This window comes from Apostichopus japonicus, chromosome 21, assembly GCF_037975245.1.
Source record: "Apostichopus japonicus isolate 1M-3 chromosome 21, ASM3797524v1, whole genome shotgun sequence".
Taxonomy (NCBI): domain Eukaryota; kingdom Metazoa; phylum Echinodermata; class Holothuroidea; order Aspidochirotida; family Stichopodidae; genus Apostichopus; species Apostichopus japonicus.
Genome location: NC_092581.1, coordinates 2,225,365 through 2,246,203, shown reverse-complemented (window position 1 = coordinate 2,246,203; position 20,839 = coordinate 2,225,365). Strand labels below are relative to the sequence as shown.

At 36.2% G+C, this 20,839-nt stretch overlaps 1 protein-coding gene and 1 long non-coding RNA gene across 2 annotated transcripts; both read left to right on the top strand.

Annotated features, from left to right (window-relative positions):
* The first annotated feature begins 634 nt into the window (after positions 1-634).
* Positions 635-8,067, top strand: LOC139962937 (CD5 antigen-like). Its single transcript, XM_071963353.1, has 5 exons — positions 635-878; positions 1,896-2,240; positions 4,183-4,518; positions 4,958-5,266; positions 6,212-8,067. Exons 1-5 carry the CDS (start codon positions 839-841, stop codon positions 6,571-6,573), a joined length of 1,392 nt encoding a protein of 463 aa, XP_071819454.1. The 5' UTR covers positions 635-838; the 3' UTR covers positions 6,574-8,067.
* A 4,693-nt stretch (positions 8,068-12,760) lies between these two features.
* Positions 12,761-13,913, top strand: LOC139962855 (uncharacterized). The gene is made up of 2 exons (XR_011791381.1): positions 12,761-12,848; positions 13,626-13,913. It is a non-coding gene; the product is annotated as an uncharacterized lncRNA (long non-coding RNA).
* The last annotated feature ends 6,926 nt before the right edge of the window (positions 13,914-20,839 follow it).

The following is a 20,839-nucleotide window of genomic DNA, read 5'->3' as shown; positions in this document are numbered from 1 at the left end:
CTGTCAAATGAAGCCTTTTGTATTTATGTATTTTTTCCTATAAGAGTCAAGCTGACCCAAATTTGGTTGATTTTCCATCATAACCCTTGCCTGGGTCAATATTTACCAATATTTCTGGGTCAAATTTTCAACCCATAAATTGGGTCACTTATTCTGACCTTATTTTCTGGGTCAGTTTGACCCAAATGTGTTAGGTTCCCTCCTGACTTTCATTTGGGTCAAAAAGTGACCCAATTTGGGTCAATTTTAACCCAAGTGTTTTTAGAGTGTAGCCTATGCCTTATATTTTACGCACAAACAAATGGATAACCTGCTCGAAATATTGCCAATCAAGATATGTCTCGGATAGACTCTTATTCTTCTTTTTTTTTCGTGGGCTCGTTTATCGTAATGTTTCGAATAATTATCATTTCACCGACGAGTTGCTGTGTACAACGGTAGTAGAGGTTTACTTTATTACGTAACAACATTCGGACAGGCGAAAGAAACAATGAGCGAGTGACGTTTTGTTACTATGGAACAAAGCTATGTACGTGATCCAACGACTTATGTACATTTCATTGACGTAACCATGTATACAGGGGTCTCACCTAAGTATTATTGACCTCTACCTATTGTAAAAGAACATCGATAGTCAAACAGGATTATACACAGAAAAGATCCAATCTTATAGACATCGTGTATCGGGTATACTGTGCTGTGATGATATAGTTTAGGGACTATATCGGTGCTTGCAATCTGTGCACAACTGATCCGCAAAGAAATGTCACAAAAGTGCGGAGATGAAATTTCGATGAAATTCATCTTATAGACGATATTCAGAGTTTGTTATTTCAACATGCGCTTTATTCATATATTTCTTTGGTTATTACTAACAGGTAAGTCATATATATATATATATATATATATATATTACATATAAGATAATATTTTCTTATAGAGTTACATGAGTGGACAGACACATTGTATAGACAAACATTCAATCTCTTTGTTTGACAACTGTTAACAATCAGTTACTCTGAAATTTTTATCGTTTTAGGATTTGATACAATATCGAATACATCACACAACAAAGTTACAATTAAACGGTAGGCTATATGGTCAAGCTATTCGTTTCAAAACTGAGATGATTTAAGATTCAATCAAACTTACTTACATCATATAAGATGTATATCTAATCGAATCATGGAATCATGATTGTAAAAAAAATGGCTCATTTTTACTTTGCCAGTTGAGTACTTTATTTACTCAACCTTCCCACTGGTCTAATTGTACATTTCAATCCATGGAAACCAGCTGACACCAGAGACTGGGGCATAAACTTATTAAGGTAAGACTTTTTGCTAAAATTTTTAGACTGCTGCGTGATATATCCTGTCAGAGACGTCAAGCATCAGGGCTGGTTCCATATTCGAACTATTTATGTTCCATTGTTATAATAATAATAATAATAATAATAATAATAATAATAATCAAAGGTACTTATAAGGCGCAAAACCTTCCGAAGAACTCAAAGCGCACGGTCAGTGATCTTAATTTAAAGTTCAACTTGTACTTGACAACCCTTCTCAAAAGATATTTAATAATCATAGTTATCAACGTTGCGAGATTTGATTAAACTCCCCCAGAGCAATATTTTACGAGCGCCATTGCATTTAATAACAGCCCCCCCCCCCCACAGCACCCAACCTATAGTCTGGGTATAATTTATATTGTCCAAACTTATATCAAAACATTTCAAGTATATTCGAAACAGTTATAGTTATAACAATATTAAACCAGCGGTTAAATTTTCAAAACAATGTTGATGATATTTAATATATAATTTAATAATAGTTTTTTTTCCATCTTTTTAACTTAAAAAAATCATTAACTTTTTCATCCCATTTCATCAGACACCCCATCTGCATATGAAATAGACGTTCGACTGGTAGATGGTTACAATATCTATGAAGGGAGAGTGGAGATATATTACATGGACGAATGGGGGACTGTTTATTCCATGAACTGGGACATGGAAGATGCCCATGTAGTTTGCAAACAGCTCGGATTTGGAAGCGCTAGTGGCTTTTTTCAGATAGCTTCTCCATTCGCTGGTGGAAGTGGTCCGACTTTGGAATGGCTAAACTGTACTGGTCAAGAATCAGAATTAGCCGACTGCGAAATGAGTCCATCTTGGGATACTGTTTACCCGAATGCGTTTCATTACTTTGACGCAGCTGTCGAGTGTAGACCCAAAGGTAAAAATAAAAAATAAAAATTGAACATATATCCAATCTATAGTTCGCAAGGTATATAGGTTACACTGTAAACAGGTTAAGGAAACACGATTGTAATGGGATAAACGTAGTCAGCAATCTCGTATTAAAAATATTGAATTAATTTCTTCGAAAGAGATGTGTGCGGAAGATCAACTTATTTATAACATTTTCTGTTCTCAAAATGTTCAACTTTCATGCACATTTACGATTATTCTCCTTCCAAGCCGATTCATAAATGCAGACGTCAGTTCGTCAGTCCAGTTGAATTCCTCCAGGCTATAGAAATTCCTCTAACTTTACGAAATTTAAGCTTTACGACATACCAATAACCAGTTTTAGTTTTCAGATTACATATATTTATTGTAAATATCTCGTTTTGAGACTAAAGGGTGTTGCGGTTTACCTACATACCCGGATATTGAGTGATATGTTATGTAATGATCTCTCTGCGTACGTATATGGCAAGCCATTTTGGGACAAACACCGCATAATATATCCGCGTATTAATTCGAATATATACGCGTATTAATTCGAATATACATGTGTTGTACATGACTGTGTAAAGTTTCGCTTTTTGGAGCGATCTCGCGAGCCCGCCAAAACATTTATCCTTGGTAAATGTACACAGCAAGAGCGGAAATGTTTTTTTTTTTGTGTATATTCTAATTAATCCGTGCATATATTGGATTTAATCCCCATATGTATTTTATTTAATACGTGTATATATTGGAATTAATACGTGTATATATTCGAATTAATACGTGTATATATTGGAATTAATACGTGTATATATTCGAATTAATACGCGGATATATTTAAGCCATATGATTGGCTAATAATATATACGCGTATATATTCTAATTAATACGCGTATAAATTCCAATTGATACGCGGATATATTGTGCAGCGTTTGTCCCACATGGCTTGCCATATACGTACGTAGTTAGTGTAGTCATGCATTTTAACTGATCAGACTCCGATGTCTGAAGGGATATACCGGTAGCAGATAATGTCAAAACTCGTATACTGAAGAGAAAACATATTCAACATATGTTAATTAAAAATCCCGTGGTCATCTTGTCCCCTAACTCAAGATATGGTTAATATATAGAATTTCGACTGGTAAAACCTTCCTCTTACTCCAGAGAGTGGATCACAGTATAGATAGTCTGTAATGTCATTATGAGAGATGATCTTGAAAAGCTTAACTTATACCTATTCCATTATTCTTGTTGATTCATCCTTGAGACCTGACACATTTGGAATTACTGTTTAGGTATTCTAGAAATTGGCGCGGGAATATGATGCTTTCTATGGATGAAGGATGGAAATTAATTATCAAGACATTTTCATCTTAATTGCTATGATGACGTCACTCATACATGCTGTTGCCAGCCTATGCATTCACAAAATATCGCCAAATTTAAAGAAGGACGAAACCTCTCCAAGCAATTACTCAAAAGCAATCAGCTTTAATCAGCAAAAGATCCTTGGAAAAAAGTCACTTCTCAGAAGACTGGTAAAATGCTTTTCTGAGAACCAATACTTTACACAGTCCTATCACGTAAGCCAAAAGGCAGAATTTTAGTCTCGATATATCATAGTTCAACAAAATAAAGATAAAACATTGAATACTGGTTATCAAAATGTTCACCTTTAAATTATATTTACCTTTAATATATAATTCAGTAATGCTCCTTTAAGGTTAACTTGATGATAGCATCGATTGCTCAGTGCAGACCTCAATAGTATTGTTAATCCACATGTTTTATTATTTTGTATTGTTTTTAACCTTATGAATAAGCAACACCTCTTATAATGTCTCCTTGAATGGACTTATCTTAACATGAATACTGAATGTATTCAATATAGTTTTTTTCTTTCTCGAAAATGTCAATAACATAATTTATATTAATTTTAGCTGACACAGCCCCAGAAGGGAGCTTGCGACTGGTCGACGGTCCTTCTGGTAGTGAGGGTCGTCTAGAGGTACGTCACGAAGACAGCTGGGGTACAGTTTGTGACCGAAATTGGGACTTGAAAGAAGCAGAGGTAGTCTGCAGGCAGCTTGGCTTCACAGGGGCACTCGGCGCAGAAAATAACGCCAGATATGGCCAGGGTGCTGGCTTGATTGTTTTCGCCGGAATCGAATGTAGTGGCCTTGAGGGCTCAATTATTGATTGTGACCACGGACAATGGTATATAGCAGACTCATGCAGCCACAGTGGCGATGCTGGTGTATCGTGCATACCACCAGGTGAGTCTAATGGAATGTTTGATATCACGGCAAGAACTATACCTTTGTATACAAATTCAGTACATTACTACAGTGTCACTTTTCCCGTCTTTTCACGCTATTATTTGGACCCTGAGAGGAGTAGGATTTCACTGATCTGTAACTAAATAGGGTTTATGGGAATGAGTCCGAAAACGTAATGGCCCAAGACTCGTAGTCTTCCATGAGAACTGATCCACGACCCGTCACGTGACCCCGTCTCTTCAGAGTTGATGCTCAGGATACATGGAAGCAACCATATATATATATATATATATATATATATATATATATACTGAACAAAACTTGTTTTAAAGGAACCAGTTTGTCATATTAATATGTTATAACACCAAATCCAGCCACGCGTCAGATGAAGACTAAATTCTTATTTCTTGCTCGTGTCTTCATCATCTCTTCATAGAAATGTACACCCCTCGACTAGTGAACGGCTCCCAGCTCTACGAGGGCCGGGTCGAGATCTGGACTGGGACCCAATGGGAGCGTTTATGTAGATATCAAAATGACGTCATTACGAGTGATCTTATTTGCAGAGAACTTGGTTACGACGGCGCCATCATCGGTACCGATGATGAGCAATCGTTTGGCGAGGGCGACAAATTAAGAATCGGTTTCGATTTTGACTGTAATGGGACTTACGACTTTGTTGCTGAATGCCCTCGACGTACGACTTCGAGATATACCTGTAGTGGCGCAGCGCTGTCATGCAATGGTGAACTTGATTTAACTCAACTTTTGATTAGAATTGTTTAAATATTGTTTTATCATGTTATGTTTTTTTATGTACTTTTATTATAAACCATGTTGACAATCCGTCAGATAAAGTCAAACCTTTGAGAGAAAAATTGGAAATCTCGATATGCATGGGAAGTCGAAAGTTTGAGAAATTTTTAGATCAGATTTTGAGTTCAAATTTCCGAGATAAAGAGGTTAGAATTTACGACGATATATGATTGGGTCGCAGTATAGTATCTACAAAACTGGTAATATTCTGAGGAAGTTCCCAAACCCAGCCGGCATTCTGCCTCTCCTAAACAAGTGTATAAACGTGAAACAGTTGTCCCCGCGAGTATAAACGTTTTATGCAATTATTACTAAGCTTGTCAGTGCAAAGCACCATCGATTGATTGTTAATGGCCGATGTGGTTATGTCATATTTAGAGCACATGTAACAGCATGAATTCTAACCATTCGTCTATTATTTAACAGACAATTCTTTATCGGAACATTAGTGTATGGGTTATTTATAAAAATAAAAAAATCATTTTATGTTGCTACGGTATTCGTTTTGATGGAAGGCCACAAAAATTTCTTTTGTTTTCTAAGTTAAAAAAACCCAACCCAATATCTATTGGCATATTGCATGGATTTTCCAATAATGCAGAAACCTGCGTCACTGGTGTAGTCGAATTATATATATATATATATATATATATATATATATATATATATATATATATATATATATATATATATATATATATATATATATATATATATATATACATACATATATATATATATATATATATATATATATATATATATATATATATATATATATATATATATATATATATATATATATATATATATATATATATATATATATATATATAATCTTTAATTAACTGTTCTTTCTTGCCTTTTGTTATAGGAGGAGACGGAGAAGAAAAACAATCGATAGTATGGAAAGTCTTCCTTTATTTGGGAATATCCGTATCGGCAGTCTCATCTGTTCTTTGCAAGATAGGCAAGTGGTTGAAAGCCAAACAGAACAAAGAAACAAGTAAAGTCCACGTTGAAGGCGAACGGAATCATCAACCTCAACCAACGAACCCTCCTCAGGAGCAATCCTCTACTGGCCAAAGTCAGACACCTCGTGATTGTCAACCAACTAACACATTTACATATAACTCAAGTGATCCACAACAGCATGACCCTTCTCACGTGGCAATCTCTACAGCCACGCAAAGTGCAGACGTACCATCACGTGATCAATTGTACTGGGAGATATAGATACCAATCCCAAAGCGATCCCGTCCCGGCTAGGCCAGAAAATCCTTCCTTTCTAAGTTAAGTGAACAATAATGCTTTAACCAGATGCCTATGCAGAACAATGGATGATCACAAACTCGGAATTCACTACAGCAGTATAGTACCAAGGAGTTCCTGATAGTACATACACTTCAAGTGTTGTAGCGACATATAACTGATTTTATACTGTGATTCTGCGAGTCAATTGAATGAAGCGACGCATGCTCGGAACATTAGTGGTAATGTGACGTTTTCGGTCTTTGGCGAGGTCAGTCATAGGACTATTAGGCAGGCAGGCTGCAGGCTTAAACATAGTTCTAATAAATGCAGACTGAAATGGATATTGCTATAAAAATTAAAAAAAGAGAAAAAAAATCAGTCATTATAAGATCAGATGATTCAAGCAAAATGAAGTATTCCCGTATTCCAGGTCTGACCAAAAGCCGGAAGATCAGCAAACTCGAGAAGTGAGACTTAATTTGTGGGATGCGACGTTTATTTCTAGCCACTCCATCACATACCCGAACAAATATTAACTTATTATTAATGAGCAAGTTGCAAGGAAGAGTCAATTCACATGTGAAAGAGAGAACTTTCATGTCAGCTTCGCTCTTCAAAAAGAAGCAGATTGAAGAAGAAGCAAAAGTCCAAACAAACACCTATCCTGGCCTTTTTGCATTCTTTTGTTTTCTTTTCTGTGACAAAATTTAGTTATAGAACATGTTTCAATAAAGCCGTAACTTGTTCTTTATTACAGAGTGTGGGAAAATGGGTTCAAGCAAACTCACAGGGATGATAATTTGAAAATCTTGTAAATGGCAGAAGTAGATGACTTAAGGTTTGGTGACGTCATATAAACCACAACGGTCTGTTTTTTATGCTTTCAATCTTCGGAACTTCTGCTGAACTCCTGAAAGGAAGTCAAATCTAATGTAACACTTTTAACAAACCATATTTTGCTGTATATTCACTGTATTAAATTAAGAAGAAGGGGATGCGCCGAAATCGAGGCTTTTTATTTGATTCCAAACCCCGAATCAATTCTTAAAACCGAGTCCCAGCAGGGACTAAGCTGCCCTGGTCGCATATAATTTATTTTATAAGTTTCACTGCTTCAATACGTGTGTTGATTGACATGTTAAACTGTTTGTATATTGATTTCTAAATTCAAAGTCAAAGCGAATCTTTAAAAAGAAAACAAAATCTTCAGAATGTAAAGACAAAAGTTTGCCCGGTTCTTTCTACCTTTCCTATTACTTAGTCTATTGAAACAAACAAAGAATACAGATAGAAACCAAAACACACAATCACTTGCATCACTTAGCGAGAGATCTCCATCTTCTACAACCACTGATTAAATTATAAAGGAAGGGTGTGTGTGAACACGATTTTCAATGATGTCAATAAGACATGTTTGAACCTATTGTCGAAGAAGTTGGCTTTTGTTTGTATACATACTCTAACGGCCACTGCCAGGAAGCGCTTTGACCCCTTTCTGGGCGGATTATGCCCCCCCCCCAAAAAACCCTATTCTATCCTCCTCAACATATAATGATAACTTTACACATGCCCCCTACCCCCCCCCCCCAAAAAAAAGAAATATTATAAAATATCACAGCAGTACGTCATTCAACCCGAAAAGTGACCGGTTACTTTTCTGCGGATGTATACAACTCTAACTGTGGAATGTTATCTTCTCTGAATCGTACATGTCGAAACGCCCTCTATTTAGAAAGAAAAGTCCATTACTGTATACAGAGCTCATGATCAAAACAGATATAGGCCTACTGCACAATATTCCGTTTTCCATTGCTCTTTAACAAAATTAGGACCTTGAAATTCATGTCAATTTATTTGAAAAGCTAAAGTATCGATGTGGTTAACTGATGAATAATATAGTTAATAAAGTTGATACTCCCACACCCACACAAGGGTATGTGTTTTACATTCAGACTGTTTTTTCCATTGTTCAAATCCAAGTACCTTAACCTTAACAATACCCCTGAACACAATAGAATTCTTTTCAGGATGTGGTGATTCTTTTAAGATGACATCTGAAGACTTGGAATTCATTCGTTCAAGTCAGTCAGAGTACAAAACAAGTGCACACAAACACATATAAATATAATGGTATAATGATATATAAGTTTGGTTAAGTAACTGAAATTTATTCTATTGTCCCAAGTAGTTACATAGAATGAATGCCATCAATCAAAACTTTCATTTACATTAACATTTACTGCTAAAACACGATATGGCTCGGTAGCAAACACATCAGGGACACAAAAATATAATGCTTCTGTTACAAAATACGTACTGATAATTTCATAAGGTCAGTAGCCGGCGTTATTCTTCACAACCCAGGTACTAAAAGATATCGGCAATTCCAAGAGAAGGGTGGGGTCACGGTGTGACAAGGTGGGTTGGTTGGTTGGGCATGGGGGAGGGAGGGGGTTCGCATAATATACAACATACGAAATGGTACATCAGAAGCTCGAATATATTTGAAAAACAATAAATTGCACTCCGCGAATGAAATAATTGCATAATGTGTTAGGTCGCAACAACCTTTAGTAATCAAGTTTTTAGTTCAAATTAAATAATATGATAACGTACCGTACGTAGACGTCTTGAGAGATTTTGTCAAAGAGTCCCATGCTGCACGAACCATTAGTTCCTTTTATACTAGCCTGAATAATGGCTTAAGTTTACGCACCCGAGAATGGTCACCAGTCTTCAGGAGACCGAAAGGCCAGGTGCACGATTGCTTACTTTATAGCAAACAACTTAGGAGGATAACGGGAATTTCCCGGCAAAAAATTATATCATTACTTAAACAGTTCATGCAGCTTAAATAATAGCTTTCAAATACTACTTAAGTTATGTTACAATACTAATGACACAATAAGTTACTCACAAAGTACATAGTCTAACATAAACGCCACTGCCAGTAAAAGACAAGACTCGTGGTGCAGTCTTAAGAACAGTTTTAGCACATAGTCGCGGAGTAAGGTTGACAAACATAGACTTGGATTAGGTAGGCACACACCCTGTATACATCTGTAGCTGTATTTGGTTGCTTACATATTCTTGTATATAGTTGCTTTGACTTTTATCCTAATGTTTCAGCCATGAGTACCTTTAATTTCATCAAAACTGTAACAATTTCGATAACTGGATTATTCTTTCTATGTTTTGCAGTAGTAGTGCAGGGACAAGGTAAGAATTAATTTCAGTCTGTTCTAATAAACGCAAATATCAGGTGTAAATTTTAGTAGCTTCGTTTCAGAATGGGCCGCAAAATTACTTTAAAACTGTATTAAACTTAGATCAAGCTCAAATTGAAGTAAACCAGAACCACATAAATGAGGGATGGAAATGAAATAAGAGAAACCGGCGATTCATTTTTATAATCCTGTTTTACCAATGGCAACAGATCGATATGGCTATGATTTTTTAATGATGATGATCCTAGTTATTGCCCCTCGAAATTAATTTGTTTTTGATGACGTTTTCGTGTGCAATAAATATTGTTTCTAGTCGGTCAGTTATAACGAGTAAAACTGTTAAAAGTATACGCCTTATATATACAAACTTTTCAGCTGTTATCACTATAGAAATATCTCTGTTGTTAGTTAAGATTTATTGCAATTAGTGTCATACTTAAATTCAATTTGAATATAGGAACATGTACAATTAGTGAAAATTGTAAATGTTGCCAGAAATTATAGAATTACATTTAAAATGGCAATATATTATGCCATTGGACAATATCTATCTATCTATCTATCTATCTATCTATCTATCTATCTATCTATCTATCTATCTATCTATCTATCTATCTATCTATCTATCTATCTATCTATCTATCTATCTATCTATCTATCTATCTATCTATCTATCTATCTATCTATCTATCTATCTATCTATCTATCTATCTATCTATCTATCTATCTATCTATCTATCTATCTATCTATCTATCTATCTATCTATCTATCTATCTATCTATCTATCTATCTATCTATCTATCTATCTATCTATCTATCTATCTATCTATCTATCTATCTATCTATCTATCTATCTATCTATCTATCTATCTATCTATCTATCTATCTATCTATCTATCTATCTATCTATCTATCTATCTATCTATCTATCTATCTATCTATCTATCTATCTATCTATCTATCTATCTATCTATCTATCTATCTATCTATCTATCTATCTATCTATCTATCTATCTATCTATCTATCTATCTATCTATCTATCTATCTATCTATCTATCTATCTATCTATCTATCTATCTATCTATCTATCTATCTATCTATCTATCTATCTATCTATCTATCTATCTATCTATCTATCTATCTATCTATCTATCTATCTATCTATCTATCTATCTATCTATCTATCTATCTATCTATCTATCTATCTATCTATCTATCTATCTATCTATCTATCTATCTATCTATCTATCCATCCATCCATCCATCCATCCATCCATCCATCCATCCATCCATCCATCCATCCATCCATCCATCCATCCATCCATCCATCCATCCATCCATCCATCCATCCATCCATCCATCTATCTATCTATCCATCCATCCATCTATCGATCCATCTATCCATCCATCCATCCATCCATCCATCCATCCATCCATCCATCCATCCATCCATCCATCCATCCATCCATCCATCCATCCATCCATCCATCCATCCATCCATCCATCCATCCATCCATCCATCCATCCATCCATCCATCCATCCATCCATCCATCCATCCATCCATCCATCCATCCATCCATCCATCCATCCATCCATCCATCCATCCATCCATCCATCCATCCATCCATCCATCCATCCATCCATCCATCCATCCATCCATCCATCCATCCATCCATCCATCCATCCATCCATCCATCCATCCATCCATCCATCCATCCATCCATCCACCCATCCATCCATCCATCCATCCATCCATCCATCCATCCATCCATCCATCCATCCATCCATCCATCCATCTCATCCCATCCCATCCCAATCTATCTATCTAATAAAGGATACAGACTAATTATTCTTATTTTTTTAATCAAGAATGCCTCAGTAATTCAAATATGTTTACATGTCACATGTCTCCGTTCTTAGTTAAACAATGGTTAACGAAATATTTTGTTTTAGTTCATTTGTTTATCTCCTCTTGGAGATATATTTATGAGAAGAATGTAATACAGATAATGAAATACAGTCCTGGGGAGGGGTTCCACTGAACCCCTCCCCCAATTGCTGGAGAACTTTATATTACTTATTATCCCATGAAATGTATTGGGTGGTAGTAAAGGGTTGGGATTGAGTCCCTAAACTTGCACCATTTCTAGAAAATACAAGTCAGCACGAGGATTTCAAGTTCTATGGAATGTATCTCAGAGTCCTATAGTGGGGGTCTAAGGGAAGAAGCACTCATCCCTGCCGCTGGAAATAGTAGCGTATCATACATATTTCTTGATGTCTCGTGGCGAGATTAAATCATACACAAATATACCTAGGACAAAAAAACGATTCAATTCTCTGAAATGTATTCTAATGCTGTTCTGGGCAACAGATTTGAGGCATTTCTTGTCCTCTTGTCTCGAGTTTAAAGCACTGGAAACAATGTGTACCGAACTATACTGGGTCCAGAAGGTGAAGCAATTAGTGATATTTATTTCCTTCTCTCGTATAGCTACTTAAAACAAAACAAAAACGATGCCAGAAAGAGGAATTACAGTTTTCCTGTATGATTCTGTGATATTCAGCTGCAGCGTTCCCAGATATTAGGTTTAATGTTATGACAGAAAATGTCCTACAGTTGCCCTTGCGTTAACACTCTTATACCGTTGTCCGTAACTTATATAATTTAATGTGAACATTAAATGAACCTTGATTCCATTTCAAAATCAGCTTATGGTAGAGTTCGACTGGTTGGCGGATCAGCACCTGATGAAGGCAGGGTTGAAATTTTCTATAACAATGAATGGGGAACGATTTGTGACGATTATTGGGAGCGAGAGGAAGCTGAAGTTATCTGCAGGCAGTTGGGATATATTGATGTGGATGAATTTTATGACCGGGCTCACTTTGGTGAAGGATATGGTCCAATATTGAGACAAATGAGTTGTAGTGGAAATGAAACTTACTGGCTGCAGTGCTTATATAGTGGGTGGGGCACAACTGGCTGTAGTCACTCTGAGGACATTGGTGTACGATGTCTTTCAGGTAAGTAACAACGTGAAGGGTACGTGTTGAAATACACATTGACAATAAAGAGACCTTTTAACCTGACAGTTACTTCTCTTAAATTATTTATCAATTTGACTTGAAGATCATGGATATTGAGTCTCTTACAACTATTACAACTAATAATTAAAACAACAACTCTACATTTGACACTATAACAAAGTAATCTGTGGTTTTATTTATAAATGTCAGTAGTGCTCCTTTACAGTATGAATAATGTTTCAAAAACCCAGATAAAGTATTAAACTATTATCGTTATTTATTAATTTCCATGGTTGGTAAATAATAAAATGCATTATAAAATATGTTAATTAAGAAATTGTATATTCATTGTGTCGCTCGGCTACTTTGATATTACCAACAACAAAAAATCTGCCTTTAAATCAGAAACATTTCTACAGTCAACCTTGTCAGAAAGATGACTTAAATGTCTCTAAAATATATATCAAACACTACTGGGGTCCAGAAAGCGTAGCAATTAGTGATATTTAATTCCTTCTTCCGTATGGATACTTAAAAGCAAATAACAAAAACGAAATGCTTAGATGATGTTCCTCTTTGACATATCAAAACGAAATTTTGACCTGGACTATTCTTTTAAGTTCAGTACATCCCTATTTATTGCGATGAATAAAATATCGCTAATGTAGCCTACACCTTGGTTACACGAAGAGAAACGTGTAAGAATGTCAGGATAGATAACTCGTCATTTCCATACCAGGTTGAATAACAAAAAAATATCTTTCCACATTTTAGAGACGTCATTACCAAATGGAGGCATCGCTGGGGTTGTGATATTTGTTGCATTTGTAGCGGTCTTCATCGGTGTGGGTCTTTTATATACATGCAAATCATCCAAGAAGAACAGAGGAAGAGCTCGTAATCGGCAACCATACATTGCTGTAATAAGCGGAGTCGATAATCATGTCGGACCACCTGCACAACAGCACAATAATTGTGCTAACGTTGCAGCACCGCCCAGTTACAATGACGTGATTAATAATCCTGGCTATTACCCTCAGCATGTAGCAGTGGTCCCAACAATGCAACAAGGACCATACCCTCCTCAATCAAACCCGGAAGCATCAGTAGTGCACACACAGCCTGCAGCCCCGATGGATCATCCGCCGCCAAAACCTGACTTGATTTATCCATACCCAGTCGAAACAGCCTCCGGCCTCACACATCCTGTATCCCACGCAACCAACTAACCCTTCCCAAGTGCAGGTTAACCAAGTCCAACCGCCACCCTATAATTCTCCGTCCATGTTGACCTCACAGGACCAGCCAGCAACCCAGAGTTACGACGTGGTGCAGTCTGATGAAACACTCTACCAAACCATCGACTCAACTACTGATTGTTGAAGTTTCAGAGCTGAAAGTGACAAGATAGGTAGGCCTATGCTTTTGTCAAGGACGATTATATTGTATCACGACGCCAGGGTCTCAGAGCTATTGGATTAACCAAACAATTGTTTTTGAAAAACAGTAAAAATTGGTAAGGTGTTATAACGTGTACCAGTTTCAGTTATTTTCTAAGTATATAGTGCAAGGGCGGCGGAACCGGGGGGGGGGCACAGGGGGCACGTGCCCCCCCACTTTTCCTCAGGTTAAAAATGTGCCCTTTTTCTACATAAAAATTGAGGTGTCTCAAGTTAGCAAGAGGCCAGACAACCAGAATGAACACTCGGGAAGGGCCGTGTCCAGCCATCTGAGGGGTTTGTAAAACCAAAAATTTTCTTGTACGCTCCGCGCCAACCGATGGTGGCGCTCCGCTCAGATAGTCGTGCATACAACTTTGCAAATCCTGGCTACACCCCTGACTTTTAATGAAGTTCAGTGGGTCACACTCAAAGCTATTTCGAATGGAAAAAATTTGTTAAGATATTGACAAGAAAAAAACTCTAATTCGGAAGATTCCTACATTAGCAACTAGCATGATTTCACCTCATTTTGTCTCAAAACAAAACTTGTGCCTTGTTTCCCAATTTGCACATTGGATATTGCAGTGCTAGTATGCATAATTTCGTTGGGGGGGGGGGGGGGGCGTTGATGGAGTGATGTGTATACGCAAATAAGATAATACAATAAGAGTTATAAAGGGTACTAAATATAAGGCTGCATCAGTCCAATCGAATTTCAGCAAAGTGCCCTTTGATGTCGGTGCCCCCCCAGATTAAAAGTGCTTCCGCCGCCCTTGATATAGTGTCAGAATAATGTTGCATTTTTGTCAACACTGTTTGTCAACAATCATAAGCAGTTGATTGTACAAGCTTTCAGTATAAATTCAAACTTCTTGTCATTAGAATTGTTAGTTATATACTTACTATTACTTACCTATACTATCATTACTCATATATTTTTTTACATCTTTCCTTATTGATTATATAGAATGGTAAACTTAAAAATAACTTGGGAGGAATTTCTGAGTTGGTTACAATCATTCTTGTGGGTTTCTTTTTAAGAAAGTGGTTAATCCACTCACCACCACCACCACCACCCCCCCCCCCACCCACCCCATAAAAAAAAACATGATATGATATTTGTATATTGTGGTGATGATAATTGGATTGAAAACTATATTCTTTGTAAGTATATGCCTAAATTTAAATGTCATTGAAATACAGTAATACATATCCTTCACGTATTAGCAAAGAAAGCGACAATGATGTTACGTACTCACCAGTCTTCTTCGCTATAGGTTTGTTCTTGCATCGAAGAAGCGCACACGTATACAATATATAAAGTATCATCGGTCCAGTTTTGTACCTGTTTAAACATCCAGTATAAATCCCAGCAAAATAAAGAAAACTCCCCGAAGTTCGTGTAATCTCATGTCTCATAATTCCGTGTATGGGTTCCATATGCAGATATCTTACTCCGTGTGACGTATAAATCTTATATCATTCAGTGCACAAACATAGTCTACCGTACCCTATAGGATATGTAATACGCAGAAGCAAGAGTGGAATGGGACATCATGCAGCAAACACAGTTTAGAGTATACACTTTAAGAAAGGGACTATGTAACATACAGAATATATATATATATACAGAATAACTAGATGCGCGACACAGAATATAGGAGATGATACTGTGAAATGTAACACAGAATGATCTAGAGGATATACTGCGACATGTCACACATGATCTAGAAGACACTATATGGTACGTAAAACAATCTAAAGGATGCTGCGAAGTGTAACACAGAATATATTGCATACTGTGACATGTAACGCAGAATCTAGAGGATACTGCGACATGTAACACAATCTATTGGATACTGTGACATGTAACACAAATCTAGAGGATACTGTGACATATAACATAAATCTAGAGGATACTGTGACATGTAAAACAATCTATTGGATACTGTGACATGTAACAGAATCTAGAGGATACTGCGACATATAACACAAATCTAGAGGATACTGCGACATATAACACAAATCTGGAGGATACTGTGACATGTCACACAAAAACTAAGGATACTGTGACATGTAACACAGAATATATTGGATACTGTGATATGTAACAGAATCTATTGGATACTGCGACATGTAACACAGAATCTAGAGGAGACTGCGACATATAACACAAATCTAGAGGATACTGTGATATATAACACAAATCTAGAGGATACTGTGACATGTAACACAGAATCTATTGGATACTGTTTCATGTAACAGAATCTATTGGATACTGTGACATGTAACAGAATCTATTGGATACTGTGATATGTAACAGAATTTATTGGATACTGCGACGTGTAACGCAAAATCTATTGGATACTGTGACATGTAACACAACTTCTATTGGATACTGTGACATGTAACACAGAATATATTGGATACTGTGATATGTAACAGAATCTATTGGATACTGCGACATGTAACACAGAATATATTGGATACTGTGACATGTAACAGAATCTAGAGGATACTGTGACATGTAACACAATCTATTGGATACTGTGACATGTAACACAATCTATTGGCTACTGTGACATGTAACGCAGAATCTAGAGGATACTGCGACATGTAACACAATCTATTGGATACTGTGACATGTAACACAAATCTAGAGGATACTGTGACATATAACACAAATCTAGAGGATACTGTGACATGTAAAACAATCTATTGGATACTGTGACATGTAACAGAATCTGAAGGATACTGCGACATATAACACAAATCTAGAGGATACTGCGACATATAACACAAATCTGGAGGATACTGTGACATGCCACACAAAAACTAAGGATATTGTGACATGTAACACAGAATATATTGGATACTGTGATATGTAACAGAATCTATTGGATACTGCGACATGTAACACAGAATCTAGAGGATACTGCGACATATAACACAAATCTAGAGGATACTGTGACATATAACACAAATCTAGAGGAGACTGTGACATGTAACACAGAATCTATTGGATACTGTGACATGTAACAGAATCTATTGGATACTGTGATATGTAACAGAATCTATTGGATACTGTTTCATGTAACAGAATCTAGAGGATACTGTGACATATAACACAAATCTAGAGGATACTGTGACATGTAACACAGAATCTATTGGATACTGTTTCATGTAACAGAATCTATTGGATACTGTGACATGTAACAGAATCTATTGGATACTGTGATATGTAACAGAATCTATTGGATACTGCGACATGTAACACAGAATATATTGGATACTGTGACATGTAACAGAATCTAGAGGATACTGTGACATGTAACACAATCTATTGGATACTGTGACATGTAACACAATCTATTGGCTACTGTGACATGTAACGCAGAATCTAGAGGATACTGCGACATGTAACACAATCTATTGGATACTGTGACATGTAACACAAATCTAGAGGATACTGTGACACATAACACAAATCTAGAGGATACTGTGACATGTAAAACAATCTATTGGATACTGTGACATGTAACAGAATCTGAAGGATACTGCGACATATTACACAAATCTAGAGGATACTGCGACATATAACACAAATCTGGAGGATACTGTGACATGCCACACAAAAACTAAGGATATTGTGACATGTAACACAGAATATATTGGATACTGTGATATGTAACAGAATCTATTGGATACTGCGACATGTAACACAGAATCTAGAGGATACTGCGACATATAACACAAATCTAGAGGATACTGTGACATATAACACAAATCTAGAGGAGACTGTGACATGTAACACAGAATCTATTGGATACTGTTTCATGTAACAGAATCTATTGGATACTGTGACATGTAACAGAATCTATTGGATACTGTGATATGTAACAGAATCTATTGGATACTGTTTCATGTAACAGAATCTAGAGGATACTGTGACATATAACACAAATCTAGAGGATACTGTGACATGTAACACAGAATCTATTGGATACTGTTTCATGTAACAGAATCTATTGGATACTGTGACATGTAACAGAATCTATTGGATACTGTGATATGTAACAGAATCTATTGGATACTGTTTCATGTAACAGAATCTATTGGATACTGCGACATGTAACGCAAAATCTATTGGATACTGTGACATGTAACACAACTTCTATTGGATACTGTGACATGTAACACAGAATATATTGGATACTGTGATATGTAACAGAATCCTCTGGATACTGCGACATGTAACACAGAATCTAGAGGATACTGCGACATATAACACAAATATAGAGGATACTGTGACATATAAGTATATTAGTCCATTACACTGCCTATATCAAACCGATCTTTTACGTAATGAAAATCTAAGGTTGAAAGAGCATCTATATTCCACTCGCAACTAATGTTAAGTGAAAATCTTTGCAAAACACTTAGCAGCAATAACAACAAACTTGTCTCAAAATTTATTAAATTGTTGTATATTCTGCTAATTATGACTGATGGTATGTAAGAAATTACTTAAGAAATAATTTATGAGATGTTTATCCACCTTAAGTGTATTGGTATTCTGACACAAAACATTTTCCTTTACTCTTTTGTGTTAACGAACCAAATTTTACCTTACCGTAGTATGTGCAAGCAGTACATAAACTTTTATTCACATTTATGTACGGAGTGCCGATGCGACACAATTAACTCAATGGCACTCTCGTCGCTGGTTCGCTGAAACTATCTACGGTTTCCCATTAGTTACTTTCCAATTGCCAACAGCCTCTCCTACTCTTATGAGGCGTAACGGCACATGTTCTCTAATAAGGTGGACTGTGTGAGATACGGTACATTACAAAACACTGTTACCACAATCTGTGATCTCTGGTGATCCCAAATGACCTTTGACATCCTTAATAAAAATGCTTTATGCACTTAACGTGTTACAACTACATATATGAGACTGATGCAAGCTACCCTTCTTGAAATATCGTGTTTATTAGTTTTTGACAATTTTACCCGTGGTGACCCCAAATGACGTTTGACCTCCACTAAAACAATATAGTGCATTGAATCAATGCAAATACGAGATTGGTCCAAACCTTTCTTTTGAGATATCGTGTTTATAAGCAAGGCGTCACACACGCACACAAACCGAAGAACTGATATGTGTGATGAAAGTTAGAGGGCAATAAATTATGGCATGCAAGCCATTCATTTTTTGTTTGATTTTTTTGGGGGGGTGGGGGGAATTTTAAGTATTCGGGCCTGGTGAATTAAGTATAACTTGATTTTACGTGAAAGTAATGTAACAGTCAGATATCATATTGAAATGGTAATTTATGGGTCTGATTTCCGATGAAGCTAAGATCTCAATAATATTTAAACTCCTCATTTCAGCCTCTTGACTTTGATATTTTTAAAGTGATGAGGTCTTCTTAAAGAATTATACATTCCTACACTAACAGCCAACGTATACTTATAGAAAAGCACATCCTTTCAAGGGTCACTGCTCTATTTCGTTAACTTTCGCAGATGTAAATTTTCATGTGTAAATATAGTTGTATATAGTTGTAAGAATGTTTACATTCCTTCTTAAACCCTAACAAAATTTCCTATACTTAGAAAAGAAAATTGCTCTCCTAAAAAACTGTTTTCAACTTCTAAATTTAAACTGGTAGTGCAACTGTATTCTCAAAAAAAAAAATGTTCCAGACTGTCTACTTCGATTTCACAAAAGTGCAGTGATAACAATCGGCGTTTTCCATAGCATACACAATTTTGCGAAATTGAAAAATATTGTTATTTAATTTCAGTTATGTTAAATTTTGGCATATTAACAAAATCAAATTGCCAATATCTTTCTGGATACTGCGAAACCAAGTTCCCAGTTTGTTTAGTGCAGTGGTTCTCAAAGTGGTCCCTGCCGCCCCGGGGGCGAATTTTTTTTTTCCGAAACAGGTTCTCAATTGTGTATAAATAGTCGCTCATGATTGGTCGGAAAAGTTACGTCATAACAATAAAACCCTTCACTTCGAGGTTATCAAAATGTCTGCATCCATTCGTTGCAACGAAGATATACCCGTTCAAAATTACCCGCAGCTTTTCGTAAATATATGTAGATGTGTTTGGAATTGGTTAAGACATAATGAGCACACTAGTATTGTATGATCTACTTTGATCGAAGATTTCTGTGAAGGCATTTATCGATAACATCGCACAGTGAAAGTTTCGTACAGGGGTACATAACACATGCGATATAGGCCTATATGTATTATAACTGTGTACACAGTGCAGTAACGGAAAAACATCATACTGTAGCATGGTGGGCTCATAATTGACGCACTTAAGGATTTGATCAACGATTTCTATCAAGGAAAAATCAAAATCACTCAACTGTATGTGTTTTTCATATGTGTGGTTCCTCAGAAATGTAATGATCTCAATATATTTATTGTTCTGTGCATATGCAACGTACAATTGAGCAGAACTTGACCACAAAATGTCTGCCGTGTTAAGTTCTTTCATACCCCTAAATTGACACATTCG